The sequence below is a fragment of the Uranotaenia lowii genome, chromosome 3 (assembly GCF_029784155.1).
Source record: "Uranotaenia lowii strain MFRU-FL chromosome 3, ASM2978415v1, whole genome shotgun sequence".
Lineage (NCBI taxonomy): Eukaryota > Metazoa > Arthropoda > Insecta > Diptera > Culicidae > Uranotaenia > Uranotaenia lowii.
Genome location: NC_073693.1, coordinates 185,397,158 through 185,416,359, shown reverse-complemented (window position 1 = coordinate 185,416,359; position 19,202 = coordinate 185,397,158). Strand labels below are relative to the sequence as shown.

At 34.2% G+C, this 19,202-nt stretch overlaps 1 protein-coding gene across 1 annotated transcript in view; it reads left to right on the top strand.

Annotated features, from left to right (window-relative positions):
- Positions 1-19,202, top strand: part of LOC129757182 (uncharacterized) — a 48,968-nt gene that overhangs the window by 16,378 nt on the left and 13,388 nt on the right. Inside the window, exon 2 of the mRNA XM_055754314.1 lies at positions 11,180-12,325. Within this exon, the coding sequence (XP_055610289.1) occupies positions 11,986-12,325 (340 nt within the window). The 5' untranslated portion in view covers positions 11,180-11,985. The remainder of the gene's footprint in view (positions 1-11,179; positions 12,326-19,202) is intronic.

Sequence of the window (19,202 nt, the reverse complement as noted above, 5' to 3'; positions counted from 1 at the left end):
TTTTGGTGAAAAATTTATGATGCCATTCAACTATTCAAAGCCATTCAAAGCTTGAAAATAACAGAATTTTTATTTTTAGTTTTGTTCAATTGAAACTAGATATTCACATTTTGAGTTACCTACGCATGTATATTAGAGTGCCCCAAATGACCCGACTTTTGAAAAAGTTATGCGCTGCAGGCTAAAATTGATCCTAGGCCTAGTACAAGATCTCATGCCAAATTTGGGCCAGATCGGATCACGGGAAGGGGTCGCTCAACGAGCCTGAAGTTCGTATGGGATTTTGAGACATTTTGTTCGGGAGAAACACGAAAAACCAGTTTTTCATCAATAACTTTGGTTCCCGTCGGCCGATTTCTTTCAAAAACGGTTTTGCTTAAACTCCAAATTATGAAAAATATTTGATCCGAAGATTGCATATCGATAAGAGTTAAGATAAAAAAGTTGTTAGGCTTCAAAAATGGGCTAACTTTTTAAACGGTGGTATTCATCACTGTTAATGGGGCGTCAATATGTTCCACCGCCCCGACTCATTAATAGTGATGAATACCATCCTTATAAAAGTTAGCTCATTTTTGAAGCCTAATAACTTTTTTATCTTAACTCTAATCGATAATCCCATAAAATGTTTTTCTTGTTTCGCTTGAATGTAGTGGTCATGCATAATTTTGGTTAGAAGCCGAGTCCTTATGCCAGTTACAGTTTTTCAAACATCATACCGTCTTCGGCACAGTGCACATTTCAGAGCATTATCGGCACAGAGATTTGCTAAGAAGGCATTGGATTTCTGTTACCTCTTCTATGGGTGTACCTATGTGTTTTTTAGGATTGAATGAAAATGAATTTAAAATAAACAAAAGAAACTGTTCTCACTCAAAGCTGAAGAATTAAAATTTCGCGTAAAGTCGATCATTTCTTTCAAAGTGCTTCCAGTTCATCAGCAGCAGAGTTTGTTTTAGGCCAACAAATATCATCAGAGTAAAAAAGTTATGGAAGTTCAAAGTCGAAGTGACAGTACGCGTGCATACAATTTCTATACAATTATGAATGGTACTGTACATATTTTTAGGAATTTGAAATTTGAACAATACATAAATTGTTGGTTGTTGATCAATGTTACTCCGTGTAGTGATCAAAGTTCCTTCCGTTTACGATATGTAATCAATATCAAATTTTCAAAGTGCAGGAAAATTTTAGTTTAGAGAAACATGAGGGTCAAAGAAAATGAAGAATAGAACATAAGCCATAAATATCATGAATTTCTTGAAAATGATACAACAGCTCACCGGTAGAACCCGCAATCTTCGCTATGTTTCTAAACAAGTTTCACTGTGCTAATTTTCAATAACTGTTTTTCATTTTTAAGCAAACAGTTCGTTTTATTCTACGTTAATTTTCAACAACTCGATAACACGACAACACTATGTTTTTTGTAACTTGGGGAATCGGTGAGCAAAAAGATGAGTTTCCGGTCCTAGTGTTTGTTGAAACCTGTAGGAATTGCTTTAATGTATTTTAATCGTTATGATAAATTTTCCGCGGGGTAATATTCTAGAGAGTGTTCAACAACCTGAACAACCAACAGGATGTTTGAAACGTTGTTCAATACCTCCAATTCGCAGGAAATAGACCACGTCATTCTCTCTCGACAATCTCATCTTCGGAGATAAAAGTAACGGCTATCGACATAGTCAACTTTATAGGTACCTACATTCGCGATTTCATCTGCGAAACATCCTTTCAATATGCTAAGGCTGAGAAATATAGTGATGCGCGAGATGGATTGTTGTTGATGTGATTATTTCTTCCGGCTAAACCGGATTGGTTCAGATTCTATTCTTAGAACGCTCTCTTCATAATCAAGTGTCTCGGATTGAATTTTTCAATTTTACTTTTTGACTCTTGTTAATGCACCTAGTTGGTAAACTGTTTTTTCTTGCTAATGCGAAGACTGCTTGCTACTCTAAGAAATAGATTGGGTCGCGGTAGACTAAAAGGAAAATTGAAATCTCTCACAATTGTTTGCTCTTTCGGGACCGGGTTTGCAGAACAATGGTTTATTTTTTTTTCATAGGATCTATTCCGTATTCTTGTCCCAGTGCCGGAAACCTATTTTTTACTTGTTGCATCTTTTGGTTTGGCCTTCTTCTTCTTCTACTTCTTTTTTTTTTTATATATTAGTGATGCTGGGAACGAGCGAGGGTCAATGGATTCATTCGGTATTAGCATATTTTACTGTCCGCACAGCAATGGAGCATGGTGGTTGCTAGCTTTCTTCGAGCAATTTAACCTGTGCTTTTTATTATGGGTTTCTTTAGTGATGTTTCACGAAATCGTTGATCGCTAACGAAGCCAAATATGATTAAAAAATTGAATTCGGCTATCTTCACATCAGCCTAGAAAAACCAAAAGGTGTATGCCGAAATGAGAAAAACAGTTTTTTTCTTTAATTTCTTTTCAGTTGGGAGCCATATGGTGCAAGCAGAAAGTGCTTGTTGAAACCGGCCCTACATAATTGAATGATACTTAATAACTTTAAAATTGTTTAATTTCACAGAGAGTAATTATTTAATACACATGGGGATTTTTCCCAGTTGGGATCGGCTTAAAAGCATAAATATAAGTGCGAATCAACGGCGCACTTTCAAAGTGCTTACTGAAATATGTCAGGGGGCAAGAAGGAATGAAATGCCGAGTCGTAATGAGATTATTAGTCGTCAGTTTGCTTTAGCTACCTAGCTGATCCATTAACAGGGCCATTTAAACGTTGCCACCTCACTTTTTTATTTATAAATTCGAATTTGACGTGCTATTCGACTGTTGGTGGAAAGTGAAGGCGACTAACTTATATCTTATTTTTCTTCGCAAAAAACAGTAGAACGCTGTGGAAGCATAATTAAAGTAAAACGTGATGAGACCAGTAATCCAAGCATAATTTTATGTAACTCAATTCTTTTTTTATCTTCCCTTGAGAAGCTTGAAACTTGAATCAAACCACGTGAACTAAACTTATGAGCTGTCCTCAATGTATGGTTGAAACTTTTGTCTTCTAAATTTTTCTGAATTGTCCAAATTTTAATGTTTACTTTAAAACTTGACTATCTGTACAGGCGACAGTTTGACTCCGCAGACTTACTACTTCTACGGGAAACCCTTCAATTTTCGATAAGATCAAAATGAAACAATCTTACCAAAGCACATTTATAGACAATCAGGTCTTGACTCTTGCTTGATACAATTAAATCTCGACGATTTATCCGAATGTTAGGAGATCGTGCCGCTTTTAAGCCTAAACTTTTCCTGCAGGATCACTTTACTAAGTTTTGATTCCTTTATGGGGCATCCTTAAATTAAGTTTCTCACAATTTAGCGGAGCTTTGAAACGCAAAACTCCAAAAGTTTCTTTTTTAAGATTTTTTCTTCTTATTTTGGAGCTTTAAAACATTTTCTGCCAGAAAACACGTCTATCTAAATATGCCCCATCCTACTTAGCTCTTCTATAAGAAGTTGCGAAGATTATTGATATAAAATTAATCTTTAACAAACTTTCAAGATTTTAGAAGGTTTTGTTAAGAGCTTCCAATATAAATTCTCTCATGAAAATTGTCATTCCGTAAAGTGGCATGTTTTTTAAATTTAAATTAGAATATTTTCCTATTTACATTTCGTGCTCGATCAAAGTAATTCCATTTTTGGAAGTGATTTTTTCTTTCCAAAATTCATATATCTGCACGGCTCTGTGTTACATTTCACAATCGACCGCAGTAGTCCACAAATTATTAGTTGAAACATTCAAACATCGTCCAAATAAAACCTATAGTTATTTTTTAAATTTTCTTTCTTTGTGAAAATTTTTGATTTCATTCAGAACTAGATAAGTTTTTTTTAGTATAAAGGGTGATACGGTCAAAATTTGGTCAATATCAACTTGACGTATTTCTTTCAATTTTGCATTTAAAAAACCTAAACACCCTTCATTTTGAAGGTGTGTGTGTGTGTGTGTGTGTGTGTGTGTGTGTGTGTGTGTGTGTGTGTGTGTGTGTGTGTGTGTGTGTGTGTGTGTGTGTGTGTGTGTGTGTGTGTGTGTGTGTGTGTGTGTGTGTGTGTGTGTGTGTGTAGAATGTTGCTCCTATTTTGATTTTGGGATTCATTCTTCAGTTGTCAAAATGCCGTCCAAGGAAGAAGAGCAGCGTATCAAAATTTTGCTCGCGCATCGCGAAAATCCGAGCTACTCGCACGCAAAGCTGGAAAAAATCGCTAAAAGTTGCCAAATCATCCGTTACAAATGTAATTAAAGTGTTTGGGGGACGTTTGTCGACAGCCAGGAAGTCTGGATCGGGGGGAAATCGAAAACCGGAAGCCGCTGAGACGACAAAGAGAGGTGCCGGTAGTTTCAAGCGAAACCCTAACCTCTCTCTCCGAGATGCCGCAAATATGCTGGGTGTATCGTCTACAACCGTGTGTCGAGCCAAAAAACGAGCCGAACTATCGACTTACAAGAAGGTAGTGACTCCAAATCGCGATGATAAACAAAATACGACGGCCAAAGGGCGATCCCGGAGGCTATACACGACGATGCTGACGAAGTTTGACTGCGTGGTAATGGACGACGAAACCTACGTCAAAGCCGACTAAAAGCAGCTTCCGGGAAAGGAGTTTTATACGGCAAAAGGGGAAAGGTAGCAGATATTTTCAAGCAAATGAAACTGTCAAAGTTCGCGAAGAAATATCTGGTTTGGCAAGCCATCTGTAGCTGTGGCTTGAAAAGCAGCATTTTCATAGCTTCCGGGACTGTCAACCAAGAAATTTACGTGAAAGAGTGTTTGAATAAACGTCTGCTGCCTTTCCTGAAGAAACACGGTTGTTCCGTACTGTTTTGGCCGGATTTGGCATCTTGCCATTACGGTAAAAAGGCCATGGAGAGGTACGCCGCCAACAACGTGCAGGTGGTTCCCAAGGACAAGAACCCTCCCAACACGCCAGAGCTCCGCCCAATTGAGAAATACTGGGCTATTGTCAAGCGGAACCTAAAGAAGAAAAAAAAAACTGGTAAGGACGAGCAGCAGTTCAAGGCAAACTGGCTTTCTGCAGCGAAAAAGGTGGACAAGGTGGCTGTACAAAATGTGATGGCAGGGTTTAAGCCTAAGGCCCGGCAACTCGGGTTTGGAAAAGCGGAAGCCTAACTGAATATTTTTCCTGAACTTTATACTAATTAAACTTGAAAAAGAAATTTAATTTGTTTTTTTAAATAAACGATTTCACCCTTTAACAATAACAAGTTGTGAAAATCGATAAATAAATGAAATCCAAATTACCTACTTCTTTTTTATAAATTCTTTATTTGAAACGGCTCAAACCTTTAGGCTTTGAGGAGTCAAACTCGTTTCGTTTTTTTACAATAGTTTGCCTACTTCTAGTTCACTTTTTTTTAAGAGAAAAGAGAATAGATAGGAAAATATGAAAATGAAAAGAATTATAGACGAAGATCAATAGCTTCTAGGAAAAGGTTTATTTCGAATATGTACTCCAAGTCTATCACAGGCAGCACATCTCTCACTGGAACATAGGGTGGTTTTCCTAGGGCCCGACCGGAGTCTATGAAATTCGTTGGAGCGACAAGATGGACCTCGCACGACCAAACATTATGCTCGATGTCATGATAACCTTGGCCGCAACCATAGTATTTTGAAACATACAAGGTAGGCCATTCCGCTCTCTTTCAACGTATTGGTAAGTAAGAGGCCCCGAAAAGTAGTTATGGAAAAATCCGGCAAATGTATGGAATTTATCAAAAAAATCATATTTGTCTTAAAATTGACAAGCGATAAAATTATGAGAAAAATATGCACTGATGCATTTTAATGCATAGAACAATATTTTAACACCTCTAAAAGTAACATGCAATAGGCTTTTTGTCGATTTAAAACTAAAATTTGGTAATATTTTTGCTTTGTGTTCCCTTTTTCTTGCGTGATTTGAATAAAAATCCAAACAAGTTGACTTTTTATCATAGAAATCATTTATAAAATGTTTAACATAGACAGAAGACAATATTACATTGCTTAGGCACATAAAAAAAAGAGGGACGACGATGAAAATTTCTTTTGAATGCTCTGTATTTGTGGTTCAGATCCAAAAATTCAGAGCAACAAATAGTTTCCGATGAGCCTGAAGAATCAATCTTTAATCTGAAGCCCTTTTCAAAGCAATCGAATCGCTATCGACGGAGAAATCAATAATTTTGAACTCCCTTCTATATAAAACTGCCAAATTCTCATAACTATTTTTGTTGGTATGCAAGCATGCTGTGTACATACACGGAGCTTTCAAGTGAGGTTAAGCGCAATGGCCTACCTGTTATTTCCCATGTACTATGGGCCGCAATCACACAAATTGCTTCCGATCCAAATTACTTAACATACAACTGGGGAAACTTTGATCACCGGGGTAACTTTTAACAACATGTTTTTTTTCCAGATGATCATCATTAACTAAGTAAAAAGTTAAAATATTTGAAAACTGTTTGCTGCGTTTGAAAGCCTATAAATTGAGTTACAAATATAATAAATTTGGTTTTTATAAGAAGATTTTTGGTACTCCTCAAAATGTAATTTTAGAATCTTAAAATATCTGGTTTTTTCGAAGGCTCTCAAACAAACATCTCTCCTGATGAAATTTAAGCATTTAGGAGGAAATGGGTTGTTTTATGTGAAAGTTCAACTGTTTTTCTTTGTTTAGGTTTAGCTTAAAGTGTTATTTTTATGGTCATATGGTGATAATTTTTGGATATTGAAAAAAAGGGGAATTTCCATGAGAAAGCCCGTATAATAAAAATGGCTAAAACCCTATTAAAAGGTTCAATTTGATGAAAAAAAGAACATGGGAACAGTGCGAAAACCTAGGGAATTGCATGAAGACCATATTTCATTTGTTTTTGAGGTAAAAAAAAATTGAGAAATGTTTATAATTTTATACCTGAATGTATGCAGCAACATTGCCCATCTTTTGATTATAAATGTTTAAAAAAACGCATTGATAAAATCAGTTTAGTCCAAACAAAAATAACTGTTATTTGTTCATACCTTCTGTGCTAAATGGCACCATTTAAGTAATTTTGGAGATGTTGAGGTACCGTCAACTGGGGCAACATGCAACAATTTTCAACTTCAATGGCTTCTAAAAAACTTATGATCACAGTTAATCCTACCCCATGCATCAAAAGTTTTAAGGATGATGGGACATCAAATTGGCGTAGTTAGGAAAAACTATTGGTTTCTTTAGTTATTTTTAATTTTCAAAAAACATGCAATTTTCACCCTCCTTTTAAAATGGGGTAACTTGCAACAAACTTTGTTTTTAGTGAAAAAATTTTATGAACACGTATGAAAATTTATAGTTTTAAATATATTTGCGGTGCCTTAAAGACCATTAACGCATGAAAACATCAACTGTAGTAATTTTTTGGTCTTTGAAAATTAATTAATTTTTTTCTGAAAATAATAATGCTGCATACATTTAGGGGTTAAATAATACTACGAAAAATTCTACAAGCTGAAATCATAAAAATAAATGTTTGGATGAATGAAACTTTGATGTATACAAACGCGTGATGCAAAACATGCACATTCCAGCACATGGAAACGAGATTTAAAGGTGTTTCTTTGATTTGCATTTTGTTGCATTTCACCCCAGACACCTAAATGAATTATAAAAATATTTATATAAAAAAATTGAGTGATTGTTCGAAAAATATTTTTACACCAACAGTGTTGGTATAGCATGGGGAAACCAGTAAAAAGTTTGTAGGTTATATTATCAAGCCAATCCGTCATAATGGGTAAAGTTTTTTACGGCATCGAAAAATGTTAAAATTTGTACATTTATTGCTCGTTTTTTCAAATTTTGTATAAAAAGAAAATAACTCTGAAAAACTAGCTTAAGATGAGGGTAATTATGTCATCATCAAAGATAACTTTATCACAATACATACATTAAATTAAAAATTGATTCAGTGTGGTGTTATATAAATGTTGCATCTAACCCCGCTGTTGCATGATGCCCCGTTTGACGGTACGTAAAAACCATAGTGATCAAAGTTACCCCGAAACTCGAAATCTGGTTTTGTAATAAACATTTAATTATAACTACCAATGTCGTTTGAATTTACTGCAATCAATGATTATGTTTTATACTCCTCACTTCAGTAAGTGTTTTAAAACTTTTAGGTATTACGAAAAAGTATTAAAAAATGAATGAAAAAAGTGATCAAAGTTCCCCCAGTTCACGATACACAAATAGTCGGGAGCCATTGAAAAAAATAATGTCAACAATCAATTTTCTGAGGCTTCAATTGCTTCTAATGTGAATCCGAAATTCGCTCCAAGCCACACTTTAGCCGTTGAATGTTCAAATGACATTTCAAAATTGTTTTTTTTTCAACGTGGCCTACTTGTTCACTATGGTGGACCCAAAAACTATTGAAAATAAAAATAAATATAGGGTAAAATACCTAGATTTCGACAGTTTTTGCTTGATTTGTCAGAAAAACCATGTAAATAAACTATTTGACTTAAGGTTTTCATTTCAAATATGATTGGTTATGTGAATCAGACTCTTTTCTTCATTATCTACCTTTTTTATTGGTCAAAAGTTTCAAAACAAAGTTTTTATTATTATTTTACTAAAACCTCTCGAAGATCTGTTTTCGACACTCAATTTTAGTTTCCGACACAAAAAGTTTTAGTTTTCGACAAGCATATTTCCACCTCCTTTGCAGCGCTAGTTTTCGACAGCTCAAAAAACAGTTGAAATTTCATTAAATGTTAGCAAAAATATAAAATAAATTACCGAAAATATTGATTTCAGAACCTTATCCATCCATTGATTCCTTTTATGCTGCTTTTAATCGAATAGAAGGGGTTTTTTTTCGTGATTCAAAATCATTCTTATTTGGTCGATGGCATTGAATTTCACAGGTGATTTAGAATGTTACTTTTCAATTTTGATTTACTACTATTCAATAACCTATTTAGAAGAATTTTTATATTCAACGTATACTAAAGTGGGAGAGCAAAATTAGAAAAATATGAACATAGATAGATTGAGCCACCAAACAGAAAGATAAGCCTTTCATTAAAATTTTGTCGAAAACTAGCTCCTGTCGAAATCTAGAGTATTTACCCTATTTAAAAGAGATAAAAATATTAAAATTAATAAAAATATTAAAAATGTCTTGAAAATTATTAAAACACGACAAAACTGATTTACAACGTATATTAAGTAGTACATACGCATATGACAAAAATAACAAAATCAACAACAACAAGAATGACAAAAATTGAAAAATGAATAAAAATTATACAAAAAGTAACAAAATGACACAGATGAAAAAAAAAATTGCAAAAAAAAGCTAAATTGATAGATACCAGGATGATGCAATAAATTTTCATAATTTGGAAAGGTTAAGTTTCCATGCAGGAAATATGATAATGCTTATATTGAAAAAAACTTTTGGAATTACTTTTTAACTATCTGGGAAAAAATGGAAAAAGTTTAATGTTGTTTTTGTATATCAGATAAGACCGTTTTCTCGGGTGGATGCGACAGTTATTTCTTCCAGTAAATATCTATAACGCGATATTTAATATTCATGCTCTTACCTGTTGCGCCACAGGCCGTATGTGCTTACTAGATAATTATTACACAGTTTATAAGATGAACCACCTCGTCGCCTTGAGCCAGTTCTTCAATCTTATGTAGGTACTTTTTTTTACTGGCAAGGTGGAAGTTTAGCGTGGCTCATCTAGGGTTGCCGTCAATATTCTAGAGGTCGATTAAAGACCCCATTGAACATGTTTTACCATTTTCAGTCGTCTGCGATATGCATAAAGTTTTACAACTTTAGTTTTGTAAGTGTCAAGACAACATTTTTTTTTTCAAACTTTGCAACCCTATGATTGAATAAATTAAACAGGTGGCATTGAATATCGGGGCACTAGTGCTGAGTTATCAGAGACGGTGTTTGTGTGAGAAACTGCTATTTATGCAAATAATACTCAATATGTATGTAATATTATTCATGCTACTGGTGCTTGCAATGTTTGTAACCGTACCCGTGTATGGGAAAAACGTTAAAGAAATGTTACAAAAAAAAAATCTGTCTGCTGTTACGCTTCTTCAGAAGCCTCAAAGTGTTTTCGACTTAAGGCCAATCATTTCTAAAAGTAATTGGTTCAAACTCTAGACATAGATTCCAGTAAGACTAACCTAAATAAGCCATTGTCTTCTGGAACCAACCTAAAGGGACATTTTGGTACTTTTAAGCTTTTTCATAACGGTTGAATGAATGTGCCAAAGAACAATCTTTTAAAAAGTGAAACCATTTCGAGCAGTTTATACCTACAGGCCTAAACATTTCACTTTAATATGTATCGATCTAAATTATTTAAATTAACTTACAAAATTTTAAATGATTCTATCTTTTTTTTCAACCTTTACAGTTTATTCGTTTTACATTTTGTTTTTTTTTTAGCGAAATGCTTTGTATTTTTTCATTGTTTTGTAACTTTACCAAATTTAGAGATGAGCAACTGATCAAATCTATCCAGACAAAAGTAAATTAACGTTAGACGACAGACTACTGGCGAGTGTTATTTTTAATTTCCAACGCGTAAACTATTTTGATCGATTAAGTGAAGCTGGTGTAACATTCAGAAGTAGTGAAGTGAACAAGTTTGTTTCATCATGCTCGCCATAAGGTTCTGTATCGAAACCAAGAGTAGGTAATCATTAAGTTTAAATTTGATATCATGGCCGCATCTTGTCTTGTCTTCTGGCAGTGAGTGCATAGGCCCTTGATCGTTTGTTAGGAATTTTAGGTATTTGTACTGGTTGTGCATAATCAATTGGAGATGTGTTATGACATCTATCTTTTACTAGTGGATCGCATTGATAGTTTTGATCTGAAAAGTTCAATCGGCGATCTTCGCGCATCGAAGGTACCACGTAGCATCTCTTAGTTTGTGTGCCTTTCTCTCTAAATATAACTGTAGTTGTACGCCTATATTGACATTTTTCTTCCCAGTTTCCTTCATTGGACCTTTGAGAATCGCTCTCAGCCATCAATTGTATACACCAGCATACCTACCTACTAACTCTGCATGTTCGGCTTCAATTCCAGTTTTTCCACATCGTAAAACAAGATTTCAACCACATTCTTCAGTCGCCAGAACCGGCGCGCAGTCATTCCGCCGATCATTGCGCCGCCAGACCAGTCATCAAGTAGGGCTCGGCGAATCAACAGGCGTTCTTTTCCCCGGTGTATCGCAGAATGATGACCATTGAGAAGCTGCTGGCTGAGAGAAAGATGATGCTTCGTGAATGAGGTGGCAGGGTCTGGGATGTATACCTAGTAGTGATGTGAGCTCATGCAATTAAGCGTGAAACGGTTTGCGTCTTCTGGCACCTTTGCCTTAGCTCTGGTGTAAGCAAGAATAAATGGTTAGCTCATCCAACCAGGAAGTGTGTTTAGATCAATCTACTTTTTTTTATTGTTGTTTGCCCAAAGAAGAATTTCGTGATACCGGAAGAGTAATAAATCTATCATGGTGTCTGAAGTAGGTGAATTCCCGTCGTAAATGCAATTACCGCCAGATGTAAGGCGTGCATCAAGTGAGATTTAGTGAAATATATCGTAAAAGGTATCCATTTTTGGATGGATTGAAGAGTTCAGTTGAGTGGGTGTGTTTTAAGTGATGTATAGAACGGGTTAACATAAGCCACTCCAAATGAATGAAAACAGGCGGAGGAACCCAAATCAACTGTGATGATCGAAATGTGCTCTTTAATGAGGATGAAAGTACCCAATATGAATGTTGCTGAAATAGTAAAAGAACCGGCTGAAAGGAACCAGCTAAGGCAGCAGCAGTACTTCGGATTCCGTTATACAAGTGAAAATGTAATCCACTGGGAATTGGAACGAGTTAAATGCTGAAACACATACACTCTGGCCCCGTGTCTGGCCAAAATCGGTCAACACGGGGTCTGAGCAGGGCACCGCAGCCGCTCAATGTATCTACGGTGTCCGCAACATCGGCCACTCCGACATCGGTGAAGCATATGAATGGAGGGCCTCCCCGATTGTTGTCATCGTTCATCACGCCTCTGCCGTCAGTGTCGTCATCCGGCAATAACAACAATCACAACGCTACCACTAATAACAACTCTACGACGAATAACAACATTCTAAGCAGCACGACTGTGAATATTAATAAGGATAGGCTAGGTGCTCGAGAAGCTTTAACGAGCTTAGGTTTATTATGTTTAGGTAAGTAATTTGAAGTTCAACAATACCTAATGCTGATGATTAATGTTTTCCTGCTGACTTGAATTGGTGACTTATTAACAATTTTTTGGTTTTAAAATAAAAAGGTCAAGGTTTTTGGGAACCGTCGTGTCGAGCAACTCAGGCTCTTTCAAAAGTTAAACTAAACTACAATTTACACAATAACGGATAATAATAATAAAAATATTACAAATTGAAAGTTTTCAAAATTGTACGGGTTGGCGCCGGGGGTTATCAGATTTATTATTAACACAACTTTTGACTTTTTCACATTGAACCATGAATGGTCAACATTTTTAACAGAAAGGCTGAATTTTAAAAATAAAATTTGCTAGCGAATCGCACATCTTCAAAACAAAACAAAAACCATGTTCAAAGATGGCATAAAAATGGTATGACTGGATTACCTCAAATACAGGTTTTTCTCAACGAATTCTCGTTTTTTCGCTAACCACAAATATGCTACTCTTCGAAGCAAAACTCTTATATTATAATTTTTTTAAAAGAACTATTCTACAAAATTGAACACAAATTTAGTCCATCGACGTTTGAAATAAAAAATGCCAAATTTTGGTGTTTCTCATCTTAGATTTCATAGCGGTCTTCGAAGTGTCCACCCATTAAAGATACCGTCAAACGGGGCATCATGCAAAAGCAGGGTTAGATTAGGGTTACCTTATCCTGCAACGCCAAAAAGAGTACGTTAAGATAATTTTCCAAAAAGTAAGGGGAAAGTTACAGAGTTTGACTACCCGAGATATTTGAGATTACACAAGGTAACAAAATTTGCCTTTTTCCGATTTGTAAACAACTTAGGAGGAGCTGTCTAACACTAGTTTCGGGGCGCTGATTTTAAATATGCAATTTTTTTTCCTGGCAAGTTTTTTTCCGATATAACTTTGGAGAAAAAGGAAAAAAAATCATTCGATCAATTCAATTAAAGGTCTTATTATTTTTTTATGTTACTCGAAATCGATCAATTTCAAAATTTCAACAAGAGCTAATAGACAAAATCGGAAAATGATTCGAAATCAGGAGACCAAAATCATCCAAAAACGATAATTGAAACGTAAGCACCAAAAATGCTGTTCCCTAGAGTAATTCAAGTACCACCAATTTGTTGAAAGTTTTGTGACATACATGATAGTTAGACGTTTGCGTGTAAAATAATCTTCAACTGTTTAAAAGTGAAAAGTCAGGAGTTGAATATTATTAGTTCTTCTTATTCTTAGCTTAGCTTAATTCTTCTAAAGAAGGAGCTAAATATTCTTAGCTTAAGGGGGGAGTAGGGTCTAATGGGTAAAAAAAACACCATTTTCACGATTTTTTTTAGAGCTATCGTTCAAACAAATGTATTAACAATTTTTGCATTATACCAAGCATTGTTAAAAGAACATTAAGTAATTTTTTCGTAGAAAAATATTGAAAAATGTGCCGGTGACGGAGCACTTTCGAGGATGCCTTTTAGAAAACAGGATTTGCGATGGACACTGTATCTCAGCACAGAACCATCTGAAGTCAAAAAATCAGAGCAAAATATTTTTAATAGATATTTTTCTGGACCTCAACGATTTTATTTAACTTAAAAAAAAATTTATGAAATTTTTGTGGCTGTTTGAAGTAAAAACTACGATTTTTCACGAACAAATCCGCCATTTTTTATTTGTAAAATCTCCTCAAAGTAAAAAAAAAAAACAAAAAAAGAAAATCGTCGGAGTTTGGTATTTTATATGTAGAAAATATGTTTCAAATTTGAAAAGAATCGGTGAAGTAGTTTTCAAATGACGATGTCCACTGACTTTAAAAATGTGCTTTCGAGAAAAACGCGTTTGAAGTTTCTGCTCTAGAATTCTTGCAGTATTAGATAGGAGAAGATAAAGGCCTATATTTTCTACAGTTTTGCTTCGATTGACTTGAAAATTTGACACAACATTCTTAAAATGTTTTAAAATTAAAAAAAAAATCGATTTTTCGGAAGTGTTAGACCCTACTCCCCCCTTAACAGCATACGAAGGGATTGTAGTGTATGATGTTAAGCTGACAAACCACACAAAACATGACAGAATTCGCAATGGAAAAAGATATTTTTTAAAGACACGCATATTTGCTTTTAACAAACATTATTTGTTTGCTTTTTATTTGTATACGATGCAATTAAGAAGGTCGCTTTTGCAATCGTCGCTTTAATTACTGTTGAAGCGTTTATTGCATACTCAAAGGCGCTTATCGCGATCACCATTTATTATGACTTAAAGATGCCCCTTATGAAAACAGGATATTTAAGTAAGTTTATGTGAGTTATATTTCTTGGGTAATTTTTGTATAAGATGAGGAACAAAAACTTCATAAACTGGAAGAAATAAGTTTGTTTTTAATGTTAAAATGTCTTTCGACGAAAAAAGAGTACATTTCGTAAAATTTCACAAAAAGAAGAGTACGCTCATGTTTCGATTAAAAAAGGGTACATGTACTCTTAAAAGATGCAACATTTGTATATCACAACACTCATTCAATTTTTGTTTCAATATACTGTAATAAAGTTATCATTGAATGATAACAAATTGATGATGACATAGCTTTTAACACCGTGAAAGAGTTTTTAAAAGTTTCTAATTCTCTTAAAAAAATTAAAAAAATCGAGCAATAAAATTATTAATTTTTACATTTTTCGATGCCGTAAAAAACTTTTCCAAGTATGACGGATTGGCTTAATGACATCACCTCAAGGCCGGATTAAAGGGGGAGCAAAAGGGGCAATTGCCACGGGCCCTCCGGCTCAGGGGGGCCCCCCGAGGGAAAAAAGTTCAAACATTACTTTAATCATACTACCTAAATTTCTGCATATCTATGAAAAGTAATCAAAACAAGAAAATCGGAATGAAAACTTGAAATATAACAACTAAAGGGGCCCCGTGAAATAATATCTAGAATAGTTTTTCTGTTACATAAATGAAGGGGCCAAACAAGTAAGCAGTAATGAAGTTCTCCCGTATTTTTTGGACTGATAACATCAAAATCTGGGTATTGAATTTCAAAATTTTCAACCCAAAACCTGGAAAAAAATATGTAAACCGAATTCGAAAAAAAAATTAAGAAGAAAATGAAGAAAACTACCTCAAATTGTCCTTATCGAAACTTGTCAGTCAGGATATTCTGTCAGGATATTCTGTCAGGATCTTCTCATTTACATTCCATTCGAACGGCTTGCAAAATTATAATGTTTATTATTACGCTAACTTTCCTAGTAATGGTTACTGCTCTAAAATAGCAGGTAATTTCGTCGAAACTGGCTCACAGTGCTAAAAGAGAACAGAAAAGCTTTATGATAAACATTTCAGAATTTTACCCGGGCAGTATCCGGGTTAATACCGGGTTTTATTAAAACTTTTCACGTTTCAACCATTATTATTGAAATTACCGGTTTGATAAATTCTAACCCTTTTCCCTCCAGATTTTTGAAAAAAAAATCTATAAAAAAAACTGCAGTTGCTTAAATAGCACCAGTCGACAGAAATGAGCTTCTTTGTTGAATTTCCATCTAAATTTCTGTATTAGGTTTAAAATTCGTGGTCTTGGGAAATGACCGTGCTGTTAAATTCTCGGAAAAAAAAATTTAAAATTCGTATTTGAAAATTTTCAACTGATTCAACCAAAACTTTACCATCTACTGAAGTAAATATCATGAATTCATCATATCAATTATGAATGATCATTCTCAAATTATCATTAAAATGATCTCATAGTTGAGTTGCTAATATCATTGAGTGATTCTCTTAACATGAATATTTCTATGTTTTTTTTCATCTTATATTTTTCCAGATTCAATTCATTGAGATTTTCAAGTCTTGTGTTATTTGTTCAGTTATTGAAGTTCAGATTCATGGTTTTTCTGAATTTTGAAAACTAAGGATCTTTGTTTAAGGTACTAAACTCAAATGGATTTTTAATCTGACTTTTTTCAATGATAACTGATTCTGTATTTTAAACATTTAATCTCTATTCAGATTTTTTTTCAAACGATCATTTTTTCACTTCTTTTGGTTTTGGGGGAATCTAATGAAATTTTTGTCACATTTAAAATAACAATTTGATAACATTTTTTTATCTGATGAGAATCATATTCATAAGCATCTCATGAAAACGCTTTTTTGTGTTTCAAAGATAAAAAATTTGAAATAAAATTTAGTCCAACTTCTGCTTTGGCTCTGATTGTAACTTTAAATATTTATTTTTCTATGTTTAATTCATATTTCTTTTCTCAAAACTTGATTTTAAATTATGATTTAGCTTTGAGACACTGAATTGTGGTTCTGAAAATAACCTAATTTAAAGTTTTGAATTCTTAAACTCTTATATCTGTATCTCTATGAAATTTGAAATTATTTGTTTTGTTTATGAACACAAACACATACAGGATCTCAATGAAACTTGAAGTTTCCTCGAAGAGAATCCTTTTCTTCTTAACTCTAAGCGTACATCTTTCGAGGATATGATAGCTAGGCATCTTACAAATGCTAAAACCACCAACCCACAGAAAGTGTACTATGTCTGCCGTGGCCGGGATTCGATCTCATACCCACTGGCTTAGAAGACTTGAAGGCTACCCTCTACGCCACGGGCTGCGGCAAATATATACGTTTATATTTTTGAATTGAGTGTTCTATGTTTCAAATTTTCATAATACTTTCCATTTGTCATAAGGTGAAAATTTCTCGATGAAGCACAAACCAGACGATCAATGATGAATTAAAAAACATTTAAAATATCTATCTGGTATTTATTCTAAATCAGAAAATTTTAGTAAATGATAAGGGTATATTTTTTTTGTAGAGAAATGAATCCAACTTAGATGAAATTTCAGGGACTAGATAAGGGAAGATTGATGTTGAAAAACATGCGAAAAAAAATTTTCGCCTTGTCTCCCGGTGAGACTTGAACCCACATCTTGAACCCCCCCCCCCCCCGGTTCAAGTCTCACCGGGAGACAAGGCGAATTTTTTTTTTCGCATGTTTTTCAACATCAATCTTCCCTTATCTAGTCCCTGAAATTTCATCTAAGTTGGATTCATTTCTCTACAAAAAAAGTTTCTCTGACTGAATGTTTGAGTCAAGACCCATCTTTGGGTCACAGTTTAAAAAAAGATAAGGGTATAAAAAATTGAGAAATAAATTTTGCATTTGGAAGCTCAAATCAGAGCTTTAATTTTTGAGAAATTGCTAAACTCTTCCGCAATATTTGCAAGTGATTGATTAACAATTTTTATTTGAAGATATCAGAAACAGTCTTCTACACAGACATCATGGCAATTTGAAGAGAATATATTGAACTCATCTCCATTTCTTTTATACGTTTAAAATATTTTGTTTTCTCTGCACCCAAAATAATTTTCACTTAAAAAATAAGTGGCATCTGTAGTAAATTCTCGCCATACGTAATTTCATTTGAATTTTAAGTGATGGGTCAAGTGAATTCACTTAAGTGACCGGTCAAGTGAATTACACTATGACGTTCGAGTGAAATTTATCTGAGTTTCTAAGTAAGTTTCTAGTTAATTATCTCTCGCGTTTTTAAATAAAAGAACATTTAATATAACAGCACTACGATTTCAAATACTTACATTACGCTTTCGCCATAAATTTATGGCGAAAGGAAAATTCTATCGTAATCCCAAGGCAGATCGGTTACTGCGGATAGTGCGACTTCTAAATCTTCCCTGCTGCAAACCAGAAAATCTGTCCCGTTCAACCCACAAGCTGAAACATGATAACACCTTTAAATAACTTTTTCTTACATCACGTTTAACACAAACTACCGCCAAAATCGTCTATTAAAGAATCGGGAAAATCCAAATCCAGCATAAGCTTTAACGCTGATCTTTAAAATTTGCCATTTTGAACTCTGAAAATAAACACAATTACAACCTGACATTCACTTGAAATTCAAGTGATGGGGAAGTGAAAATTTTTTCTCACTTCAAATTCAAGTGACGACTGAAGTGAATGGGGATGAATTCACTTGAAATTTAAGTGACTGCCAAGTGAAATGTATATGTCGCACTTGAATGGAAGAAAATCACTGGATCCTTGTTTTTAAGTGAAAAATCATGTGTATTTTAAGAGTGAATTTGGGTTCAGTGTGGGATAGCATTAAAAAAAGCGAATCATAGGGGCCCCCGAGAAAAATTGCCCCGGGCCCCCCGAATGGCTTAATCCGGCCCTGCATCACCTACAAACTTTATATTACTTTCATTATCCTATACCAACACTGTTGGTGTAAAAATATTTTTCGGACAATCACCAATTGAAAACATTCAAATTTCATCCATCCTAAGATTTATTTTCATGATTTAAGCTAATAGAATATTTGTAGTATTTTGTTACCCCTAAACGTATGCAGCAAATTTACACTTTTTTCTTAAAAACATTTTTGATAGAAAAATGTGAAATTTTATTCGAACAAATAAAAATAACTGCAATTGGTGCTTTATGCGTTATGTATGACATTACAAATGTATCAAATACTGTAAATTTTCAAACGTTTTCATTTGATTTTTCATTAATAACAGAATTTTTTGCAACTTATCCCTTTCTCTTAGTAGGGTGAAAATCGCATGTTTTTGAAAATGGCTTGTGATATAGTTCAGTTGGCAAGTCTGTTGTCTTCTGAGCAGATGTCCGCGAGTCCGAGCCGAAGAGTAAACATCGATATAGTTGTACCGGACAAGTTTTTCAATAACGATCCGCCAACTGCAACGTTGATAAAGTCGCGAATGCCATAATGATTGTAAAACGACTATAATCGAAACAAAAAAAAATGTTTTTGAAAATTTAAAAATAACTGGTAAAACCAATAATTTTT